Source organism: Lonchura striata, chromosome 10 (genome assembly GCF_046129695.1).
Source record: "Lonchura striata isolate bLonStr1 chromosome 10, bLonStr1.mat, whole genome shotgun sequence".
Classification (NCBI taxonomy): domain Eukaryota; kingdom Metazoa; phylum Chordata; class Aves; order Passeriformes; family Estrildidae; genus Lonchura; species Lonchura striata.
In genome coordinates this window covers 15,382,117-15,403,170 of record NC_134612.1, presented here as the reverse complement: position 1 = coordinate 15,403,170, position 21,054 = coordinate 15,382,117, and the positions used below count along the sequence as shown (strand labels likewise).

Genomic DNA, 21,054 nt, shown 5'->3' with positions numbered 1-21,054 from the left:
TTCTTCAACAAGATTTGCACCTAATTCTATAAAGAATAATTAAAACAATTCCATGAAACTAATGAGAAGAGTTAAAATATCCGTTCATTTTAATTTTATTTTCAAAGAGCTTCAGTCACAAAAATGATTTACAGGTTTATTTACAATTCTATTGTACAGTTATTTATGTATGCCTTTTGACAACAGGGTACCATTCTAGAGCAGCAATACATATTTTAAATACAAAGATGTAGTATCATTTCAGATTTAAAAATAAAAGGAAGCTGAGCTTCTAGAGAGTGCTGTAATGATGAACATTTTAATCTGTGTTAGGCTTGAGGAATTAATGACAAACTGAGTAGTTTCTGGTTCACATAATTATTAAACAAGCTGCAGTTTGTTGAAAATAGTTTTAAAAACCTGAAGCTTTGCTGTATATAAAATCAACATATTCAAGACTCTAAAAATTGTCAAAAACCCACAGCTTTCCCTTAGACATACAAAACCCTAAGTTTACAGTTCAGAATTTCATGGGAGAAATCCTAGGACTTGAGCTCTCTCATTTTGTGATGACCAACATAAGCATTAAAAATTTGCAGCATAAAAAGGACTCCACATCTGCTTAGTATTATACTGCATATACACATATACAGTACAGGATTATTTACCCAATTTGGGATGACTGTTCAGCACAACCTTCATGAAGAAAGAAGAAAATAAATAGAATTAAAAATCCAACAACTGTTTAAAAAGTGCAAGAGTAAGAGTTTCCAATTTAAAGTTATGATGAATACGGACAGTCAGTTCTGTGGGTTTTTTCAGCCGCTTCTATTCAAGCATAATTTGCAGCATTTTCTTTTTACAGTAGATTTAGCTCTATAGTACATGAAACTAGAGTTACTGCTAATTGAATCTGAAGGGAAAGGAAGGAAAAAAAATCTTTAAAAAACCCTGAGGGATATACAATTTCATGATCTTGTAATTTACTTCTAAAAAGTAATATTTATTATTTAGCAACTGCTTTTCTGGATAGACCAGTCCTTTAAGTATGTGCATAAATAATATTTAAAAATCAGTAATATTTACAAATCCTAATACATCAAAATAAAATACGTACAGATTGAAGTCTGCATACACAAATAATTTAAGAATAAATCAAACTCCTCAACATAAGGCCAAAATATACAGCAGGAAGAAAATGTCTACCCAGTATCTAGTGGAGCTCACTAACTTGGTCTGTTCACCTGAATTTAGATTTCCAAGATGAACACTGAAAGAGATTTTTCACTACAAAATTAATTTCATCTTACTTCAAAACAGAAACTGAATGCGTTAGTCCAGATCTAGTTTGCTGCATTTCTGAAAACCAGAAAAACTAAACTGCTCAAAATGAGAAAAATGATAGGTGGTCAAATTCAGCTCTTGGGCAGGAAGGCATAAATCCCAATAATTGCAGAAAATGCAAAAGCTTATTTTGTGGCTGAACTTGCAATAACAAGACAGATTCTCAGAAAAGCTGATTTATTATTCTCAACTAAGCGTCAGAGCTCAAGCATGCAACCCAGGATCATTTACCAACCCTGAACTCAGACCTGGAGGAAACAAGCTCCCATTTGCAAAACACTCAAGTTTACTGTGCTCATGAGCCATTAGTCACTCAGTTAAGTGGAGACACTTGACAATTTCTGTTTTAGGAAGAGTTCCCTAAAATGTTCTCCAAAGACAAGCCCACCTTAATGAGCTGTTTTCCTCCTCACTTTATAGGTAAGTCTAATAAACTAGAATAAGACTGAAAAACTAGCTTCAGAAACCAAATAAGCCAAGAAAAATTATCAGTATCTAGGAAAGTATTAAGCAAAAGCATATAAAAGGGACAGACAAATATTTCCTTTCAGTTCTCATGAAACAGCAAATCTAAAATGGTCAGTGAAATGGAAAGAAGAAGCTTATGCGCTTAAGGATAAGTCACAGCTCCCAGGTCCAAGATGCATAGCTTCACAATATTTTTCAACTAAAATATTATTTTTGTTTAGATTTGAATACTACTTACGCAGCTAAGAATTATTCTTCATCAGTTATTCCATCCTACAAAGATTTTGTAAAATCAACATTGGCAGAAATTAGCCAACTGACTCAGGTTCACGACTAATTAATGTACCCAATGTCTGCAGACCCTTTAAAAGCCACCATTGTTGTTCAATATTTATGACCTTATGAAGCCAGGATAATAAGAACCTTGCTCTGTTGAATGAATGCTAAGAAAACCACTTCCCCCTTTCCCCCTGCTCCACTCCTCAAAAACAAACAACAACAAGAGAAATCAGGAAAAGAGTTGACAGCTGGACTGGAAGATAGTACACCCATATGCATACTATTTAGGAGGAGCAATAACTTCAACAACCAAGTTCTAGGAAAAGGTCTTCCAAACCATTTAGCACCACTTTTAAATTCCCTGTTGGCACAGTATATTCAACACTGCAGAAACCACAACATGATTGACATTAACATGGTTAATGGTTGATGATTTTGAAGGTCTTTTCCAACCTTAATGATTCTATGAGCAGCAGGGCACACTGTCCATCCTGTTTTATGGAACAGCACAAGGGAATTGGGCCTGATCTGAAAAACTGTGCTTATTAAAACAAGGCTGGAATGGAATTGTCTCCACAGGAATTTAAAAGAACAAAACAAGACAACCCAGAAAAAAAAAAAAAAAAAAAAAAAAAAAAGACAAAGGAAAAAAAGAAAGAAAAAAAATCCCTAACATCAAAACCTCAAAATCCATCATCAGAATGTACACACTTCAAAACAATCCCAGCCAGCCAGTGAGTCTGGGGCCCTCATTCCACAACTACTCTAAAGGACCCCACTTCCTTCTCTAAAGGATCTCTACAGAATCATGACTTCTTCAGACCCCAGATCTCCTAAAGCTTGGAGGTGTCTGGACCAGTTAGTTGCCCTTGTTAAAAAATAGACTGATCAAGACTCAATATTTATCTTCTTCCCAAAGATACTAAGGAAGACTTTTCCAAACCTTTACAAAGTTTACAATGGTTTCAAGATAAGTAATTTATAGTTAAAAAAAAAAAACAACAAACCCAACAAAAAAGTTTTAAGCCTTGCAAGTCAAAGTGCTGTCTGCTTCTACTTCTTTGTAGACCTATTTTTCTAGTGGTCTTGTGTTCTGATACTGCCTCATGGCAAAATGATGTATGGCTACCCCTAGTGCTTAAGCAGCATTAGTGGTGATACAAGCTTTTATTTTTAATTTTTTTAAAATAAATAAAATCTGCATAAGCCTTATAGTTCTGCAGCAAGACAGACTTTAGCTCAATTTTCTCTTAATTTTGTTTCATACAGCTACATGTAGCACCTAAGACACTGGCAGACTCTTTGAAATGCCTGTGCTCTTAATGTGCACAAATCCCACATGTGGGCATGTGACAATACCTCCCCTCCCACTCCCACATCCCTTGCAGCAGTAACTCTGGCCTTACTACTTGAAGGTATATAGGAAAATTATCTTTAGATTTACAAATAAAACATGGTCCACAAAGGGATAATCCAACCCTTCTGCTGGAAAAAGCAAGGTCTGTGGAGAAATGCATAGCTAAATGCAATAAAACATGACATAGAAGAAAGTGTTTAGATTCTCCATCCTTCTTTCACCAAAAATTTTAGAGTGTAGCCAAATGGCTCCTCCCCTGGAGGCCACCTAAGCCTTCCCTGTGGTTAGCTAGAAGAGAAGTCAAGAATCCACATGAAAGCAATGTGCTTATTTCTTAAGGACAGAGCATATTGCTTCTACAGCATTCCCAATTCCTGCTGTGGCAGACTAAAGAATTGAACTTAGAACTCAAACATTACACCTGGAAACACTCCTTACTAATAGAGACAAACTTAGAGGTACACACACACAAACTTTAGAACCGTTCTGAGGCACAAAACTTTTCATCAGTCAAATAAAAACCAACTAAACAAACAAAATTACCCCAACCAATCAAAAAGACAAACACAAAAAAACCCCAAACCATGACAAGGTTATTATGCACCTCTAGTACAGCCATGAAACCATCACATCATAGGGTTTACATGAACACATGCCCAGATAAGCAGGTTAGAACAACTATTAAGATATTCCAGGCATATAATGTGAACCTATTTTAACTGCCCTGCAGTTTAAACCTTCAAATGCATCTCATTTAGGAACAATGAAATCTGAAAGAAGGTGGAAGGAAACACAATTTTTGTTCTGCCTAAGGTAACTTACATTTTTAAAATGTATAGCCATTAAGATGCCTGGCTCTGAATTTTGTATTCAGAGAGACAAAACAGTTGGAAATATCTGCATTAGAATTTGACATTTAGCACACTGCAGTTTCAAATAAAGCCTTAAAATTACATTCTTCTGAATACTACTAAAGAGACATGCCACCAAGATCCACTGCTACGTTACAGAGATGATTTGATATGAACCATTTTCTTGGGATGGTACTTTTGCTTCTGTTGTTGTCCTGGGTTTTGGTGGCCATTCTGGATCTACCAGCAGTTCCTGAGCTAGGTGCATATACTTGGCTTTTGGTGTCTTCTCTCTACAACCAAACAGGGAAGAAAGGAAACAGACTCCACAGCGGTCCCCAGCCTCCTGCACAAGTGAACAGATTTGAAAACTGGATTACCATAACAAAAAAGTCAGTAACAATACAGTAAAAAAAATCTATTATTTCAGTCTTCAATTTACTAGTTCATTATCACATTGGATTGAACCTGTGGTACAGAAACTCTTCTCCTGGGCCATCTCTCCTATACTATGGTAGCAATGACATCCAAAAAACATTATGAAAAAACCAAATATTTCACACTGTTGTAACATTTAAGACCACCAACAGTTTTAATTCCTATTTTATAGTCATTTCAGTAATCACAGATAGAACAGAAAACAATAAATTATTATACTGTTAGAGAATAAAAGTCTGGTCTAGAAAAAGCAAATTCCTAAATTCCCAAAACACTTTTAAAGTCATGAATTGTTAAACTGAAGGCAGCCAGTCAGACAAAAGTAACAGAATTAACTTCTTGGCTTGTGAAATCTATATAGTGCAGGTATTAATAGCTATTAAAAAAGACAAACTACTAAACTTAAGACTTCCTCCCCATGCTTCCTCTCTCAGTCTTAAATGCATGTAATTTAATTAGCTGGGGAGGAGAAACACCATTCCTTATTCTTGAGACTGAATCCCTCTCATGTCTCAGAGAGCACCTGTAGTCTGCAGGGCTGGCATTTTAATGGCAATATATTCCGTAGTTTTCATCATGCTCTAAATGTCTATCAATTGGTGAACTGAAGCAAATGTGAGCCTTGAGCACAGTTTCCATTCTTCAGTGACCACAAAACAATTTGTTCTACAACAGCCTCAAAAGGACAAATGTAAATCTGAAGTGAATATATTTAATAAAATTTAGTGCTGAGAAACAAACCACTATAATTGTAGCAAGCAAGAATGTACAATCAGCCAAAAGTAATAAGCGAACAGGCTTAAAGTAAAGCTGTTTTTTATGTGAGTCATGTAGATTCCCTTCATGCATTAACAGCAGAGGGGCAGACCACACCAAAATTCATGGTCACCTAAAAAACCTTTTAGAAGTAATAGAGTATTTTCATTTGCCATCTTGTTTTGTTTCATTTGTACATGCTGAACATTACTACTCTCAGACAAGGACCTAGAACTCTAAACCAAATTAATTTATTTTAATTGCTTCTAAGTAAATCAAGATGTTCCCAGTCCTAGCATAATAACTTGTGGCATCACAAATAAAATTTACTAATATGGAAACTAAAGATGAAGTGAGAAAAGTCTTAAAGCAATACTCTAGGTTTGCTTCACAGTTCTTGCACACACACTAAATTCTTTAATGTCAATACAGAAAAAAATATAAACCCAGAAGCCTTTACTTTTAATATTCCAATTACAGAAATCTAATTTAAGCAGACTTAAGCTAAAGATAAAGCAACAGACACTTATAGATAAGAGAGAAAACCAAATTAATCCACATGCACTCAAATTATGACAGCAAAATACTCGTCTCCAACCTGAGGCGGCTGGGGTATGGTGAGGCGAGAGTCTCCTTGTTTGTCTCGATTGAACACAACCTTCCAAAGGATCATATCAAGGAGGACATTCTGTGAGACATTACAGTGAGTGGGAAGAGTTAAAGAAACTAATGATCATTTGTTGTTAGTGTGCACATTACAAATAAAATCTGAAACAGTGTGTTAGCCAGAACTAATCCAGTGGCAAGCAACACGGAGAGTTTATGCTACTTGTCGATACTTTTGCGATAAACATTTTCATTTCTAATGTGCTCACACAAAATTTAGGGATATGAACATGTACTCTAAAATTAACAGCAAACAATGACTAAAACCGCATCCATTGATATGGGTAAAAACATAAATATACATGAGTTTCAATATTCTAAAAACCCATGCAGCACCACATGAAGACATGAGTGCTTAGAGCAGCTTCCCCATAAACCATCTTGGAGCTATGCTTTTTATATAGTCTTTTTTAAATCTGGGACATTCTCAGAAAAGTAGCAGTGGGGTGGCAAAGCTGAGCCACCAGCAAGAATGAAGAAATGTAGTACGTATAATTCCAGGTTTTTAAAAGAGGGCAGAACTTGAACAGTATGTTGAGCACATCTGGTTATTCTCATACAAATGCATGGGCAGACTCAGGAGCTTTGAGCAAATCTGACAACACAGGTGTGAACCTATACCTTCCATGACTTTGAGTCTACAGCTCTGGTCCTTGGACAGATTCCATTTCTAACATCTGACTAATTGCTGCCATTGAAAATGGGGAGCTGATTAGTCAGACTTTTGTAACGCTTATGATTTTATAAAATAACGGAATTTGATAGTGCTTTTATAAAGCATCGGCCAACAAATCTTCAGCTTGTTAGATGTTTGTTTTTGAAGCCATTCTGGTTTAAGCATGTCTATATCAGGCATCAGGGGTGAGGAGGAACAGCTGCTAGGATCTGCCTTTGTTGTGCAGTATTTTCTATCATATGGTAGAAAGAACTTAGTCTGGCACCCACATGGAAAGAGCAAAAGCTTTTCAGGGCATTTCAGAAAACAGAAAACAACCACAGTCAGAAACTACTCCTGTTGTAGAAGCAATGACAAAACTACATATGATCATAACGTGACACAAAAGTGTCACACTGGCAAGTGTGAGTAAGGAAGATCCAATTCCTCACGTATCTTGTAATTATGAGACACTTAAAGTGGCAGTTCCTGAGGGATAGCTCTCAGCAGAACAAACTCTAGGTGAAATACAGGGTACCTTGTTAAAAGATGGAAGGAGCTGCCACCAGTGGCCTCTCACAAATATTCAGAATGTGACCTGTGGCACAGGTCTGTAGTGGAGGGAGCAGAAAATCCAGCCAGGCACATAAGGATAGAAAGACAATGAGCTATACTTGAAGTGAAGGAAAGAAATACCCTGGGATTTCTACACTGCACCCAAGGAGCTGGCACCACATGCCAAAGCTTGACAGTGTAGAGTAACACAGCTGGAATTGAGCAAATGCAGTTCAAGAGGTGGGCTCAAGGTATGGAAGGTGAAGTGTGTACTGTAAAACAAGGTTTGGGATTTGAGGATGGCTACACAACAGTTCTGTTGGGACACCTGCTTGTCTGCCATAACAAAGCATTCAACTTGCACTTACAAACTGGGAGAAACTTGGTTTAAGACAACGCATAACGGCCTACAGAATTAGTGCAAAGAAGTAGATACTTCTATTTTATTACCAAAGTACAGGCAACAAGACAAATTTGGAATGCTGTTTAGAAGAAATGTGTCAAATCACCCCCGCAGTTTTGGCAATGGAAGTTAAATGACTGAAGTGTACAAACAAGATGCTAACTCAAATCTCCACAGGAAAGAGTGGGGTGAGGTTTGAAACATTGGGTGAAAGAACACAGTCTGCAGGTAATTATATTAATTAGGTGATGTTTAGTAGAAATTCACAAGTTTTCAGGCTGATGTGACAACCAACAAAGCCCAGAAGTGGAACTTAATGAACAGGTATTTAAACCAGAGGAGAATCATTTGTCCCAGAGCCACATGCTGATACATGGTATGGCAACCTGTACAGATTCCTACTGGAGCCCTTACACATCCAGAACAGAAACAACACCGGATTCTATAAAAGTTAAAGTATAAGATCACCTGCAGAACAAAGGAATTTTCAAGCAGATGGTAAATTTATTTTTCTCAGTAACCTTTATCAATGGACTGAAAATTGAAATTAAAGAAAATATTTCTGTCTAGGCTTGTTTTAATCTTATCAGAAGACAAAAAAAGCTGTAATTCTGAAGCTTCAGAAGAACTGTTTTGTTTCAGTGGTAAAGATGGCAAAATACATAAAATTTGACTTTTCAGAAATAAAAAATGTCAAAAAACCCTAAACTATTAAGCATTCACTAATTAAAAAAAAAAAAAACAAAAACAAAAAAAAAAAAAAAAAAAAAAAAACAAAAAAAAAAAACAAAAAAAAAAAAAACACCACAAAACCGGAATAATTCAAGGCCATAAAGGAAAAACATCACAGGAAGAGCAAGAGGACAACATAAGAAAGGCACAGGAGCTTAAATAGTGGATAAACTTGTTGACAACAAGACAAGAGGCCAAGAAAATTAGTATCTACTGACACATTTTGGGAAAAACAAGTTGTTGCCTACTACATGAAAACATAAAAACATGTTCCAATAGGCAGCAACATAAGACCGTATTTTATAAATTCTATTTGGAACAACATTTTAAGCAAAACCTTGATAATTTTGATTCAAATATCTGAAAAAACAACCTTTGTTTGAGTTAATTTTTACTAGATCACAAATAAAGGGAAAAAATATGTCAATTGGACAGAATATTAATGCTGCAGTTCTCTTTGAAGACCAAAATTATATGATCCAAGCAAGTATTATGCTGGTTACATTGACTGCAATCCCTCACATTGTAATGGAAATACTGATTAGAAGCTGTAGAAAATGCTACACAGTAAAAACAGATAATTGTAGTGTGCACTAGATAATGTTGGAAGACCTTTTCATCTTGCAGGAAAAAAGTGACTCATGACTGCAACCAAAACCCAAACATATTCAGGTTGGAAATCACACGTCAGTTACCAAGGAGAAAAACTAACCACAGAAATAAATAACTGACTGTGAATCCAGACTTCTTCTGGAAGATTTATCTGTCCAGCTTTGATTCTCGGAAACAAAACAAAGAACCTGGATGAAAGGCAGGGCATGTTTCTGCACATATTAACTCTGGAATTACAGCAGAAGAGGTCAACATCCAGAGTGATTGACTTCAGACAAGCTCAGTGATGGAAAAAGCAGATTTGTGTGAACAGCTCTACTTCTGGACTTTGATCATATCAGACAGATCTGCATAACTCTGAACAATAAGCTATGTGTATGATCCAAATGAAGGAAGGGGGGCTCCCCCCAAGGATTTTAGATAGTTCTCTATGTTGTTATTCTGAAGCAGCACAGAAAATAAAAATGGAGTCTTTTAATATGAAATAGTTGAATTATTAAGTCTTTTCACTTCCTCCCAGCCCCCGTCTTTTAATAAAAAAGATTTTGAAATTAAACTTTAGACACATAAAATCTTGACACCTTAAATCTCGCTTACAAGGACATTTGTAGAAATACACACTTAACAAGAAAACAGCAGCCACTCATACTGGCATGCTGTGAAGAGTGACCTAAATAAAAGACAAACATGCACCATGCAAAAAGAAACACTTAAAAGAGAAGCATTTTCCTACCTCTGTCAGCACAGATACAACTGCATTTAGAACAACAATGATGACAATTCTTAGGCGCCACTCCTGTGGCACACACACAAGCTGTGGAAACAAGTTGCCAGAGGTTAGAAACACACGTGTGAAGTAAACACACATCCAAAACAGACTCAGCAGGATAAAGTCTCCCTTCCCCACCCAGTGATGTGAAGCTAAAGATCTACAGGGCTCCCACTTGCCCCAAAGGCAGCCCATCAGCTGCCTGAGGCTGACACGCTCACAGATCTGCTCACTCTCACCTCAAGAAATGCGTCGATAGGTTCAACAGGATGCAACATGATGAAAAATATGAAGACATAAAGAACTATAACAGATAAAACAAACAGAACTGTAAAAGAAGAAAAAAAATATTTTAATTGGACCATCTCACAATCAAGAGTTTTAGACAGTTGTAATATGTATCATGAGTTCATTACTGCCTGTCTCCCCCTAAATCCCTTCCAGGAAAATGGGGGCAATATTACTTGTGCTTATAGCCATAGAGAGAAGGCCTGACTCCTCACAAGCTCACTTGTGGAGCCGAAATATACATACACATGTACGTCTACAAATTAAACAACTATTAACACAAAATTCTCCACACGGTTTAGTATTTCCTTATTTCTAGCTGTGATTATGAGAGAATAACTCCACTATGATATCCTAGCAACACTATTGCTTCTGAAGTGGCACAACAGAATTGTCAACAAGTGCACAGTCACTTAGGAGTTTTATTTGGAACTGTATCTACTAAGAAAGGACTTACAATTTTTGTAGCATGGTTGTCTAAAGGGCTTTCCTTTAGAAAAGACAATTGCCACTATGAGGTACTGAAAGCTGGATATAAAAAACAAAGTTGTGTTTTCATAATTTTTAATGTAATGTTCATCATGAATAGTCTCATTCCCATGGTGTGCAGAGCTGGTGTTCCAGGCATCCAACACATTACATGCACTACAACACAAAAAAATCAAACACTGAGTTATGGAGAAGAAGCAAATAGGGTCCACTTATTTACAAAAATAATGACAGAACAAATTGCTACAGCAGTAAAAAAGCTTAAACTTGAGAACATATTACAGGTAGCAAGAAATAACTCAAAACTGTGGCAGGGAGGTAGCAATTTTTTTGAATTCAGAGCTTCAAATTCTTTTATGCCGCCAGTTAGTAAAATTTCTACATAAACTGTTTAAAAACAGTTGTAAATCATTGTAGACAGACTTCAGAGACAGGTACGGAAATACTGCAATCTAAAAAAAAATTAAAACACTTCTTCATTTTCAAAAATATGAATTTGATTTACTGTAACTCTAACAGGAAAGCAAAACTTTATAATATAAAAGAAATAGAATAAATCTGAATAATTTCCAACTTCTACCTCAACTGTCCCAAAGCTGAAGAGTCATTAGACCAAGCCATCTGACTCTGACCCAATTTTGCTTTTCAGCCATGGGTAGCTCCCATATATTATTAGGCTTTTCACAAAAAATCAGCAGACTATTGCTAATAAGCTGCAATACAGAAGCTTTATTTTCAAAGTCTTCAAAAAAGAAGACAGCATTATTGCTATAACTTTCCAATCACTACTGTATCCTGCAGAGAGCCACTGAAACACTTACTCAGAGTCTGGTGTCCAAGGCTTGTACCAGGACTGCTGTTTGACCCAAAAGAACCCCAAGGTTTGGAAAGCAAGGCAGATGATGATCTGGGACAACACGGAACACAGAAGTGGACCTGAGATAAGACCTGATGGAGGCCTTCGTGCAACAAGCTCTGTCCAAGCAGGGTTCAGACTCACTGCAGAGAGAACAAAAAACAAATGACACATTGCATCATTACGGTTTTCAAGAGTTATCCTGTTCACATTCTGTGGGATGAATGGCTTGCTCATGACATCACTTTAAAATTCAGTCCAGAACTGCAAATGTGAAACCACTTTGAAAAGAGCACAGAGCCCTAGAACAATGCCACAGTGCCTTCTACAGGCTGGTTCCCCAGCAGCACAGCACAGCAGGGGACAGTAGCAGCCATCAGACTTAAGGAATTAGTAGTGTCTGGCCAAATTCCCTTTGTCTGGCACAAGGACTTACAGCTTGCCTCCTCACTTTTGGACTGCCATTGCTTCAATTAAGATGTTTTTATTAAATTTGAAAACTGAATTCTACTGTTAGCTAATGAATTAAATGCTAGGCTTGTATGTGAAATTGAATGTTACACTAGGCAATACTTTGAGTGTAACATTTTGTGGACAGAAGTTCAAAGTAAGAATGCAAGGAATCAAAACATTTGAGCAAGATGATATTGCAGTAACTCCTGTTTTGATTGCAAAATTGGCTTCCTGTACTGTGAAGACTTAGTTCCCCAAGATCAAGCTCACAACCTGCTTCTTGCTTGAGGACATTCCACAAATTTCAGATTAATCTAATTCAGTACTCGGTGGTGGTTTGGGTTTCTGAATGCACAGATGTAATTGTCATAACATCTTCACTGTATGTCACAGTGTTTTCTTAAAACCACATGTAATTAGATATTAAAGAAAATCTGACCAAGCAAAAAGTAGTTCACAGAAGCCACAATGGTAATTCAGTTCAGTACTCACTAGTGAAGACAACCACCAAAATGATTGCCAAATCAATGAAGAGAAACTGGAAGTCTCCCAAATTGCTCAGGATCTGGAGAGAAACAACAAATGAAACATTGGTAATTTCTTCACACCACAAAAAATTTATACTGACACTTTTACAGAATTAATTATTTGAATTTCCTTCTATAAACAAGACAGTGTCGTGTCAAACTGGCCTTTTTTACCTGCTGGGGTTCTGAATACTCTACAATTCACAAAACAATTCCTTAAGTATCACAGTGTGAAACAATTTCCTTTTCAAGATGGACAAGCTATTTGTAGTTCAAATTTGTTTGTAATCAAAATTATATTATTGAATTTTACATACCAATGCAGTAACATCTTAGGCCTACAGTTCTTTAAACACCATAGCCTTACTATGTACTCATAAAGCTGTCAAAATTTCCACCTCAAAGGTCCTTTAATATTTGGCACCTTTAACTTGCTCAGAATACAAATTAAAATACAGGATTTCTATTACATGCCACTATTATAAAACCAATCATATTAACAGGAAATATTCCATTTTGCTTCCTCCCCAAATCAGTAATTCCAGTTTCTTTCAATTCTAACATAAAAGGAATGCATTGCTCTTCAAAATAAGTTAGGCTATTTCAAAATGCTGAAAGTTTTTAAATAATTGAAACCTGTATTTTTGCTTTGTATGCATGCTTATTTGGTCTTCTCACTGTAGAGACTTTTCTTTTCACAGCCACTGGTTATTGCCTTTTCTAAAAAGATATTACCATGTATTTTGTACAGTTAATATGAAAAAAAACCCCAAAATACTAGCAACACTTTCAGTCTAAACATATTTTTGAATGAATATGTTGTACTCAAAGGGACTTGCAATAATTTGTATTAAATATCTATCAACTTTCAAATCTCTGAATTGTGTTGACACTGCATAGGTATTTACAGAATACTTACAGAATACAGCAAAGTAACAGTGATGTACTGGATGATGCTGTATAATGCCATGAATTTAAACACACAGAAGGAAGTTACTAAAGCAGCACGGCCTTCCCTGTCAAAACAGATGCAATCATGTAACTACAAAGCTTTCTGTGCAAGCAGTTAAGTTCTGCCTACCAAAATGTTTGCTGCAATTAAACACACCTAATTTGAGGGACATTAGGCTACAGACATGAGAGAAACGAGTCAGAATGGTACACTTCCCTCAACATCAAAGTTGGCTGTGGCATGTCTTCTGAACTCAGCCACCACCTAACTTCAGTCCTCTTTGGACTTCATGTGGTTTTTCAACAGAGGTTTTAAAATTAAAGTCTTTTTACACAAGCATCTATGAAGCATTAGTTTACTGCATGGACGGAATAAACACACAGTCAGCCACAGAGCTGCTGACCTCAGAAATGTTTCTGATAATGCATTACTTCATTAGCTCCCCACAGACCCCTTGATTCTTCTTTGGCTGAACTTTATCCAAAATCATTACCTAAGTCCCAATTCTAGAGTCAAAAAATAGGGTCAAATGCTATTTAGAGAATTTGTCTTCTACTTTTTATAGTGCTGAGCCATTATCTGAAGATTTTTACTGCTTTCAATTACACACAGCCGTTATGGAAGCTACCAGTGACTAAGACAAAATTAAAGACTAATGTGTAGAAGCTTAGTCATGCTTTGAAAAATTAACTTTAAATGGACAAAAGATTTTACAATAAAATAGTAAATCATGGTATGGCAGGGTTTTACTCAGAGTATCTACAGTAAAGAAACAGAACCACTGAAGTGTATGCATTGTTCTGTAATTTACACCGGTTTCCTGCAGCATCAAATATATACTAAAAGGAAGCATGCAAAATAAGTTACACAGACACATTTAAATCCACAGTCAGTGGCATTACCTGATCAGCTTTGGCACACAGGAAATACTGGGTGTCCTGGAAGTAAATGGTGATGCCACAGAAGCCTCAAGTTCAGACAGAGATATACCACCATGTGCCCTCTTCAGTGCCTGCCAAATAACATTGAAATAGAGATCATTTTAGAACTTTCCTACAGCTGTACAATTTAACTGAATGGTTCTGTATGGAAAATAAAAATATACTTACCCCACAGTCATTTGCTCCATCTCCACACATGCCCACATAGTAACTATAAAAAGCAAACAGATATCAGCATTCTGTACCATTCTCCAACCATGGTCCATTTAGCTTATTTCATTAATTACTTCTATATTACTTTGAGTTATTCAGGGTTTGCATAACAATGGGTGATCATTAATGCTGAAATAAATTACTGTTGCTGTTATACATATAAGGAAGTAGACAGAAAAGTAACACAACAGTAACAGGTCAATCAAAGCAATAATGGTTAATTGCTCTCTATCATCCCAATGTGGTCTAAAGAATCTTTGCTCTAGGCAATGACACTTCTGTAGTATTTTTAAAGCTGCAAGGCCTAACACCAACAGTCACATACTGACCAATGTAAACAGAAGTCATCCTGATAATACTTCTGTAATACACAGAAGACATCTGATGGGTTTGCTTTGTAAGCCAAGCAACTGCATTTATAAAACATGCTAGTCAGTTTATGCACATATTCCTTACTTAAAACTTCATGAAAAGTCTGAACCTTTCTGAACTCGCCAGCAGATGGTACTACTCTCATTCTAGTAGATTAGCTAACAGGCTGACGTACCAACAAAAGGAGTTCTCTCAGCCCAGCATTTTTCTTTAGACAAAACAGCTAGCAGCATACAGAATTTTTGTCTCCTATCCCACCAAAGACATTCAACCCTCTCACTTTCTACACTTAAGCAAATACTTACTCTACGTTTTGTAAAGCTTCCACCAGCTGAGTTTTCTGATCAGGTGCCATGCGAGCAAACACAGTGCCATGTAGCACGAGCTGCAAGACAGAAGAGTTCTTAATGCTCACAGGGCAAAGTCTCTTCACCTTTGAAAGTACCCATACTCAAGTAAAATGCTCACCTTGGGTACCAGGTCCTGAAAATGCTCCAAAATCACTGCAAATGACTTCCCATTCATTGCAAAATGGTATTTTGTCATCTGGAGATCCTCAAGGCTTTCATGGACCAATTTAACTGGAATATCCTATCAAAAGTAGTTTAATGCTCTAGCTGTAATGGATTTACACAGATACCTTGCCATTTCAAGCTAATACTCAGAGGAGTAATCCTAGGGATCCTACACAAGACTACATTTATATGAAGATCACTTGAAAAAAAAAAACCTCATACAATAAAAGCACATATTACTAGGAAAATGTAGTTTAATGTTTCAACTACAAGCAGATAGAGAAATTCTGACAGATTGAAATGTTGGGGAAAAAACCCTGTCAAGTAAAATGTCAAATGTCATATCACAGCTGAAAAACTACCTCCTCCAGCTGCTTTACTAGTCTTTGGGATTTGAAGATCTGAAAGTTAAGCAGAACTGACACTTAACTGAAGATTTACTATTTAATGGAATAACATAAAAAGAACAGTAAAACTAACAGCTTACATTCTAATATATATGCATAATATGGTCATATTACCTCTGAGTTTATGGCTGGTGATGAACTAGTGCATTTTGCGAGGGTATCTGCATAATGCCAGTTGATCCTGGCAGCCTGCCCATCCTTTGGAGGTAGTGCTTCAGCAATAATGACCTTATCCTGAGGTAGAATCATTCCACAGTCTCTGGCCACAGAGATAGCAGTTAACATGTTGTCCCCTGTTAAACAATTGCATTTAAGAGGGTTTCAGTCAGAAAAACATTAAGATCATACGTTGATAGTCCCTGTAAGAGAAAAGCTAACAAGCCTGTAGAGAACTATGAGGAGGACTGCCCACATACCAGTGCCAGCCTCAGAGCAAACCAAGCCTACAGACAACATTCAAAGCCTACCAGGTAAACCCCCTCCTCTAGAAATTTCAGCTATATTGGAGCTATAAAGATATCTTATTGACCAAATCTTCGTGTATATGGAAAATCAGGCAGAAAATAGGCAGCCATTTAAAATACTACTTTTTACAGTCACAGAACATGCAAACACAGAGCTGTATTGTTAGCCTAGCAAAACATTCCAAAATCACAACACCTGTGATTTAAAAAGCAAACACATATTGCAAGTTCAGTTACAAAATTAGACTAGGACTTCCACTTAGCCTCATTTGGAAGACTTCTAAGTGTTTTCATCCTCCAATTCAGTATCAAGTAGCTTATACTTGGAGCTAGGGACTAAAAACTACGAAGCGGAATTAAAACCTCTGCTGGTTTCTCCAACTTACCAAAGCAACGTGCACCCAAAAAGAAAAAGAATTGGAGTCTGAATATTTTCACAAGTTTCTAAACTCCCCTGTTGCTATAAACACAGTGTAAACCCGCCAACACTAAAATTTGACTTCATACACATAATTAAAACAAGACCAGAAGGAGATATATCTTGGAGTATCAATGTTTACATGCTAACCTGTAACCATGACAGTGCGAATGTTGGCTTTATGCAAATCTTCAAGTACAGCAGGGGTTTCTTGCTTTAACTTGTTTTGCATTATAATTAACCCCATAAAATCCATGTTGCTTTCAATAGTATCTCTATGATGAAAAAGAGACAAGGAAGAGAAGATTTTAAGATTTACAATTATTAGATGTAGCTTTAAAAGCCTGATTTTCTACTTATCAAAGTAAAGAGGAATGTGTATTTTTAACCATGAAGTAATTTGCTTTATAAAAAAAGTGATGTGAAAGATATCACAATAATTTATATTTATTTCCCTTTTTTAAACTCAAAATCAGTGTGAGAAAATATTGTTTCCTCTCAAGCACAATTTTCAGTTTCTCCCACCAGAATGCTTTCTAAAAGAAATTATAGTCTCATATAGGTTATGGTTAGAAAACCTGCTCTGGAACTAACTGCATTCACAGGCCAAGTATTAAGATATGTTTAGAGTGCACATCTCTATTTTCCAGATTAGCTGAACCTTAACATAAATGCTACCACATTGTTACAAAGGCATGTAAGATTAACAGGCGCTAGCTAATTAGGAGGAGAAACAAATTCCCTTTGGTTTCCATTAAAAAGTTAGTGTATTTACAGGTCTTGGGTATTCCACTGCTGTTGTAGACTTTCACACCTGAAACTGGAAAACTCATTTCTCTGCTATGCCAAACGTTCACCTTGCACACAGGGCTGATACAAAAGAACACAGTCAAAGCTGGCACTTTCATAGCTGTGCTACACATTCAAGCACTGTGGGAAAGATGACACTATCCACAAAACTAGGCTCAGCTGCAAAATAATTCACAGGGGTTACTACTCTTTGAAGGAAAAAACCTTTCTACCTTTCAAACCTCTGCAATGAGAATAGACATGCTGCCTTTAGGAGACAAAGAAACTGCATCAAACATGCTTAGGAGGATTTCCACTACTTGCCATTATCCTTAATAAAAACAGATGATATAAGGATGTGCAAGTAAAGAAATCAAACGAGGTTTTCCACCACAATAATGTCAATTAGACATCATGAAAATAATATTCCAGTTAATTTACAGCTTAAAGCACATCCTCTGAATTCACTTCACTGCAGAAAAAAACTTCCTTGTCTTGTGTGTCCAGGGCACAACTAAAGGATGTAGAGAACTATGTATGCCAAGACAGAAAAAAAGCTAAAGAAGAACAGTAATTGATTTAAACAAAAATACAAATTACATATTAATTCAAAACATGCAGCTTTTAAAGTCTGTTTCTTAATAAAAAAGTGAAGTCATTCTTACCTGCTAATAGTCTGGACTTTGTGCCATGTAAGCTTAGACTCCAGTTTTCTGTGAGCAAGAGCAATAACTCGGAAACCCTGCTTAGTGTATTCTTCCAGGACATGCTCAAAGTCAACAGGAACTTTAAAAAGATCAAGTTTTCAGTTACTAAAATATTCATATTTCAGCTCAGCTATAGACGAAATAAAAACAATTTGCTCCTTTACCTGTTTCCTGCTTACACAAGCTGGCAATCACTTCTGGGGCACCTTTCATGTAAGCATCCATTCTCTTTTCCCCTAGAACCCTTGCTATTACACACATGCGCTGCAACACTGAGGAAAATGGAAACTGGCGCACGATTCCAATTTCATACCCAGTCTGTGTCATACAGGAAGGAAGAAAGGAAGGAAAAAAAGGGTTACATCCACATGCATCTTAAGAAAAATAGGTATGTGCCAAATGAAAATGTATACTTACCGACAGCTCAAACAATTCCTGAAAAAAAAAAAAGATACAGCCACTCTAAATATCAATTTAAAATATTTGTTCAGCTACAAACTATTTCAACATGAATCAGTAAATTAACCTGTACAGCATTCTTTGTATCAAGACATATTTTATTTTCAATGGATTTCATAAAAGCTGACTGTAAATACACTGCATCTGTTTAGTATCCTTTACTTTAAGTGAGACACAGTAGATTTCTTGATTTCTCAATTAGAATTTCCAAGACCTTTCACAGTCCAAACTGTTTGTTTAGCTTTTGTAAATGGCTAAGTACTATGCTGTTTGAGAATGAGGACATGATTATTAAGTATATCCCTCCAAAAAATAATGTACTAAGTTTCAAGAATGTTCAGATGTCAACTACTGCACAGAAATTACTGTTGTGCACGTACACTGAGCTCTGAACAAAAGAAAGACAGTTCTACCTACTATAAAACACAACTCATACAAATGTCCTGACTTGTTATACCCTCCCACTACCCTACTCTGTGATAATACAGATACTCACATGCTTAAAATTTCCCTTTGTGAAATATTTTTAAATACTTCAAAATATAGCTAGAAGAAACTTTTAATTTGCTAAGTACATTTTGTTATTTTTACTCAGCACTTAATATTATCTCTAAAGTACAAGAGTGGCAAGAATTTCACGCTTCACAGTGACATTAACAAATTATTGTTTTAACTGAAACTGCAAGGTGAGCACACCTAAGCATTTCATTAAGCCCTAAGAATTTGGTATCATACCAATATTAAAAGGCATAAGCTCAAAAAGCATTACTGTACTTCATAACCAATCTGTAAAGGCAATAATGCTGACACTCAGTTTGCTCACCTTGGAAGGAGCATATACTGAATCACTACCTTCAACAACATGGTTTAAACATGTTTGTTATAACTTTGCCATCAAAACCCTCACAGTTCTGATCCCATTTTAATTTTATCAGCCAGAAACTCAGCATACAGTAAAATGTGTTTCTTTAACTCATATCAATTGTTTTGAGTTTTTATACCATTTCTTGATCTGTTGCTTGCTTGGATTCTGGGGAAAGTTGTTTTGAAGGTCGAACCACTGTTGGCATGATTCGATTATGAAGGGCTGTTTCCTCTTCAGTTGCTTCTTCTAAAATCTGTATTGAAAAAAATCAACTAATTTATACATGCATTAACTTTGACTTGCACATAATGCAATATTCAAGGAAAAAAAGGCACTTACCCATCCTATTGCTTCAAACATCTTCAAATCAAGTGGATCCCCAGAAAGCACCCCTTCAATTTTTGTAAGGGAATGACAAGTTGCCATGCAAGCAACAAACTCTGACTTCAGCAAGCTCTCACTGCAAGCCCTCTCTTCCGGCAAAAGGAAACTGAAACAATGAAGTAATAACATACTTAGCACTATAATTATTTATTATGAGCCACTTCAAAAGGTTTGTTTAGATTAACAGAAGAAAATTGACTGCACAAGTCCCTTCACTTGTATTTTCACACATCGCAGAAAATAAATTAAGTCTCTGGGCTGGAATCTTCAGAAGCTATCACAACTTCTTCCTCCTTCAAACACTCAGTGTTCATTTCTTCCATGTCTAGCTTGATCTCTCCTACAAAACCCTCTTATCATTTAATACTTAACTTAATTAGCTAAGCTAATTCATGTTAGCAGCCCGAAAAGTCATCACTTAGGAGGAGAGGATTAAAGAAGCATGCAACAGTATCTGCAACAGTTTTGCAGTATGACCATGATGAGGTCTCAGACTCTAATAAAATTCTATTTCAGCTTTGCTGTGGAGTTGTAACTTCCACTACACCTAAACCACAGTTTAAGTGGCATTACTACAGCACATTACAGAAATGTAAACATATAGCCCTGAGTTCATCCTTACCGAGCATTTTCCACCCGCTGAATTCCCCAAAGATCCAAGCCATCCTCAGTAAGTGTGCCAGTCTGCAAAAGAGACCAACAGCACAGCATGAAGAAAAAGCCTTTGGAAACAAATTATCTTCCAGCAAAGCAAAAATTAACAGCTATTTAAGCAAATTAATATGAACAATATATTTTCTTTTGTTTTCACATACAAATCAAGACTTTGTGACAGAAAATAGATCACCCTTGCTTTTTGCTAGTAATTAAATTCCAAACCTGTTAAATAACTTTCAAAAACATTCAAAGCAGTCACGCTCCTCACTGGAGACAGGACAAATGAAACAGACCCTTAAAATCCAAAGATGACAGCACTTCATCTCAACATACAGGGCCTGGGGACAATGGAAATGGTACTAAATGGTATTAAACCATTAGTACTATCTTACATAGTTAAAACAGCAACTGAAATGTACATACAGCTGAAATAA

General features: G+C 36.3%; 1 protein-coding gene across 5 annotated transcripts in view; it reads right to left on the bottom strand.

Annotated features, from left to right (window-relative positions):
- Positions 1-79: 79 nt before the first annotated feature.
- Positions 80-21,054, bottom strand: part of ATP13A3 (ATPase 13A3) — a 56,736-nt gene continuing 35,761 nt past the window's right edge. For all 5 annotated transcript variants that reach the window (XM_021536864.2, XM_021536865.2, XM_021536867.2 and 2 more), the window contains 20 exons: positions 20,586-20,647; positions 19,919-20,069; positions 19,716-19,832; positions 18,673-18,690; positions 18,420-18,573; positions 18,214-18,334; positions 16,910-17,034; positions 15,992-16,170; positions 15,424-15,546; positions 15,261-15,340; positions 14,539-14,581; positions 14,332-14,441; positions 13,397-13,493; positions 12,443-12,515; positions 11,463-11,640; positions 10,610-10,797; positions 10,104-10,192; positions 9,829-9,909; positions 6,071-6,160; positions 80-4,624 (listed from right to left, as the gene is read on the bottom strand). In XM_021536864.2, the coding sequence (XP_021392539.1) occupies positions 4,427-4,624; positions 6,071-6,160; positions 9,829-9,909; positions 10,104-10,192; positions 10,610-10,797; positions 11,463-11,640; positions 12,443-12,515; positions 13,397-13,493; positions 14,332-14,441; positions 14,539-14,581; positions 15,261-15,340; positions 15,424-15,546; positions 15,992-16,170; positions 16,910-17,034; positions 18,214-18,334; positions 18,420-18,573; positions 18,673-18,690; positions 19,716-19,832; positions 19,919-20,069; positions 20,586-20,647 (2,277 nt within the window). In that variant the 3' untranslated portion in view covers positions 80-4,426. The remainder of the gene's footprint in view (positions 4,625-6,070; positions 6,161-9,828; positions 9,910-10,103; positions 10,193-10,609; positions 10,798-11,462; positions 11,641-12,442; positions 12,516-13,396; positions 13,494-14,331; positions 14,442-14,538; positions 14,582-15,260; positions 15,341-15,423; positions 15,547-15,991; positions 16,171-16,909; positions 17,035-18,213; positions 18,335-18,419; positions 18,574-18,672; positions 18,691-19,715; positions 19,833-19,918; positions 20,070-20,585; positions 20,648-21,054) is intronic.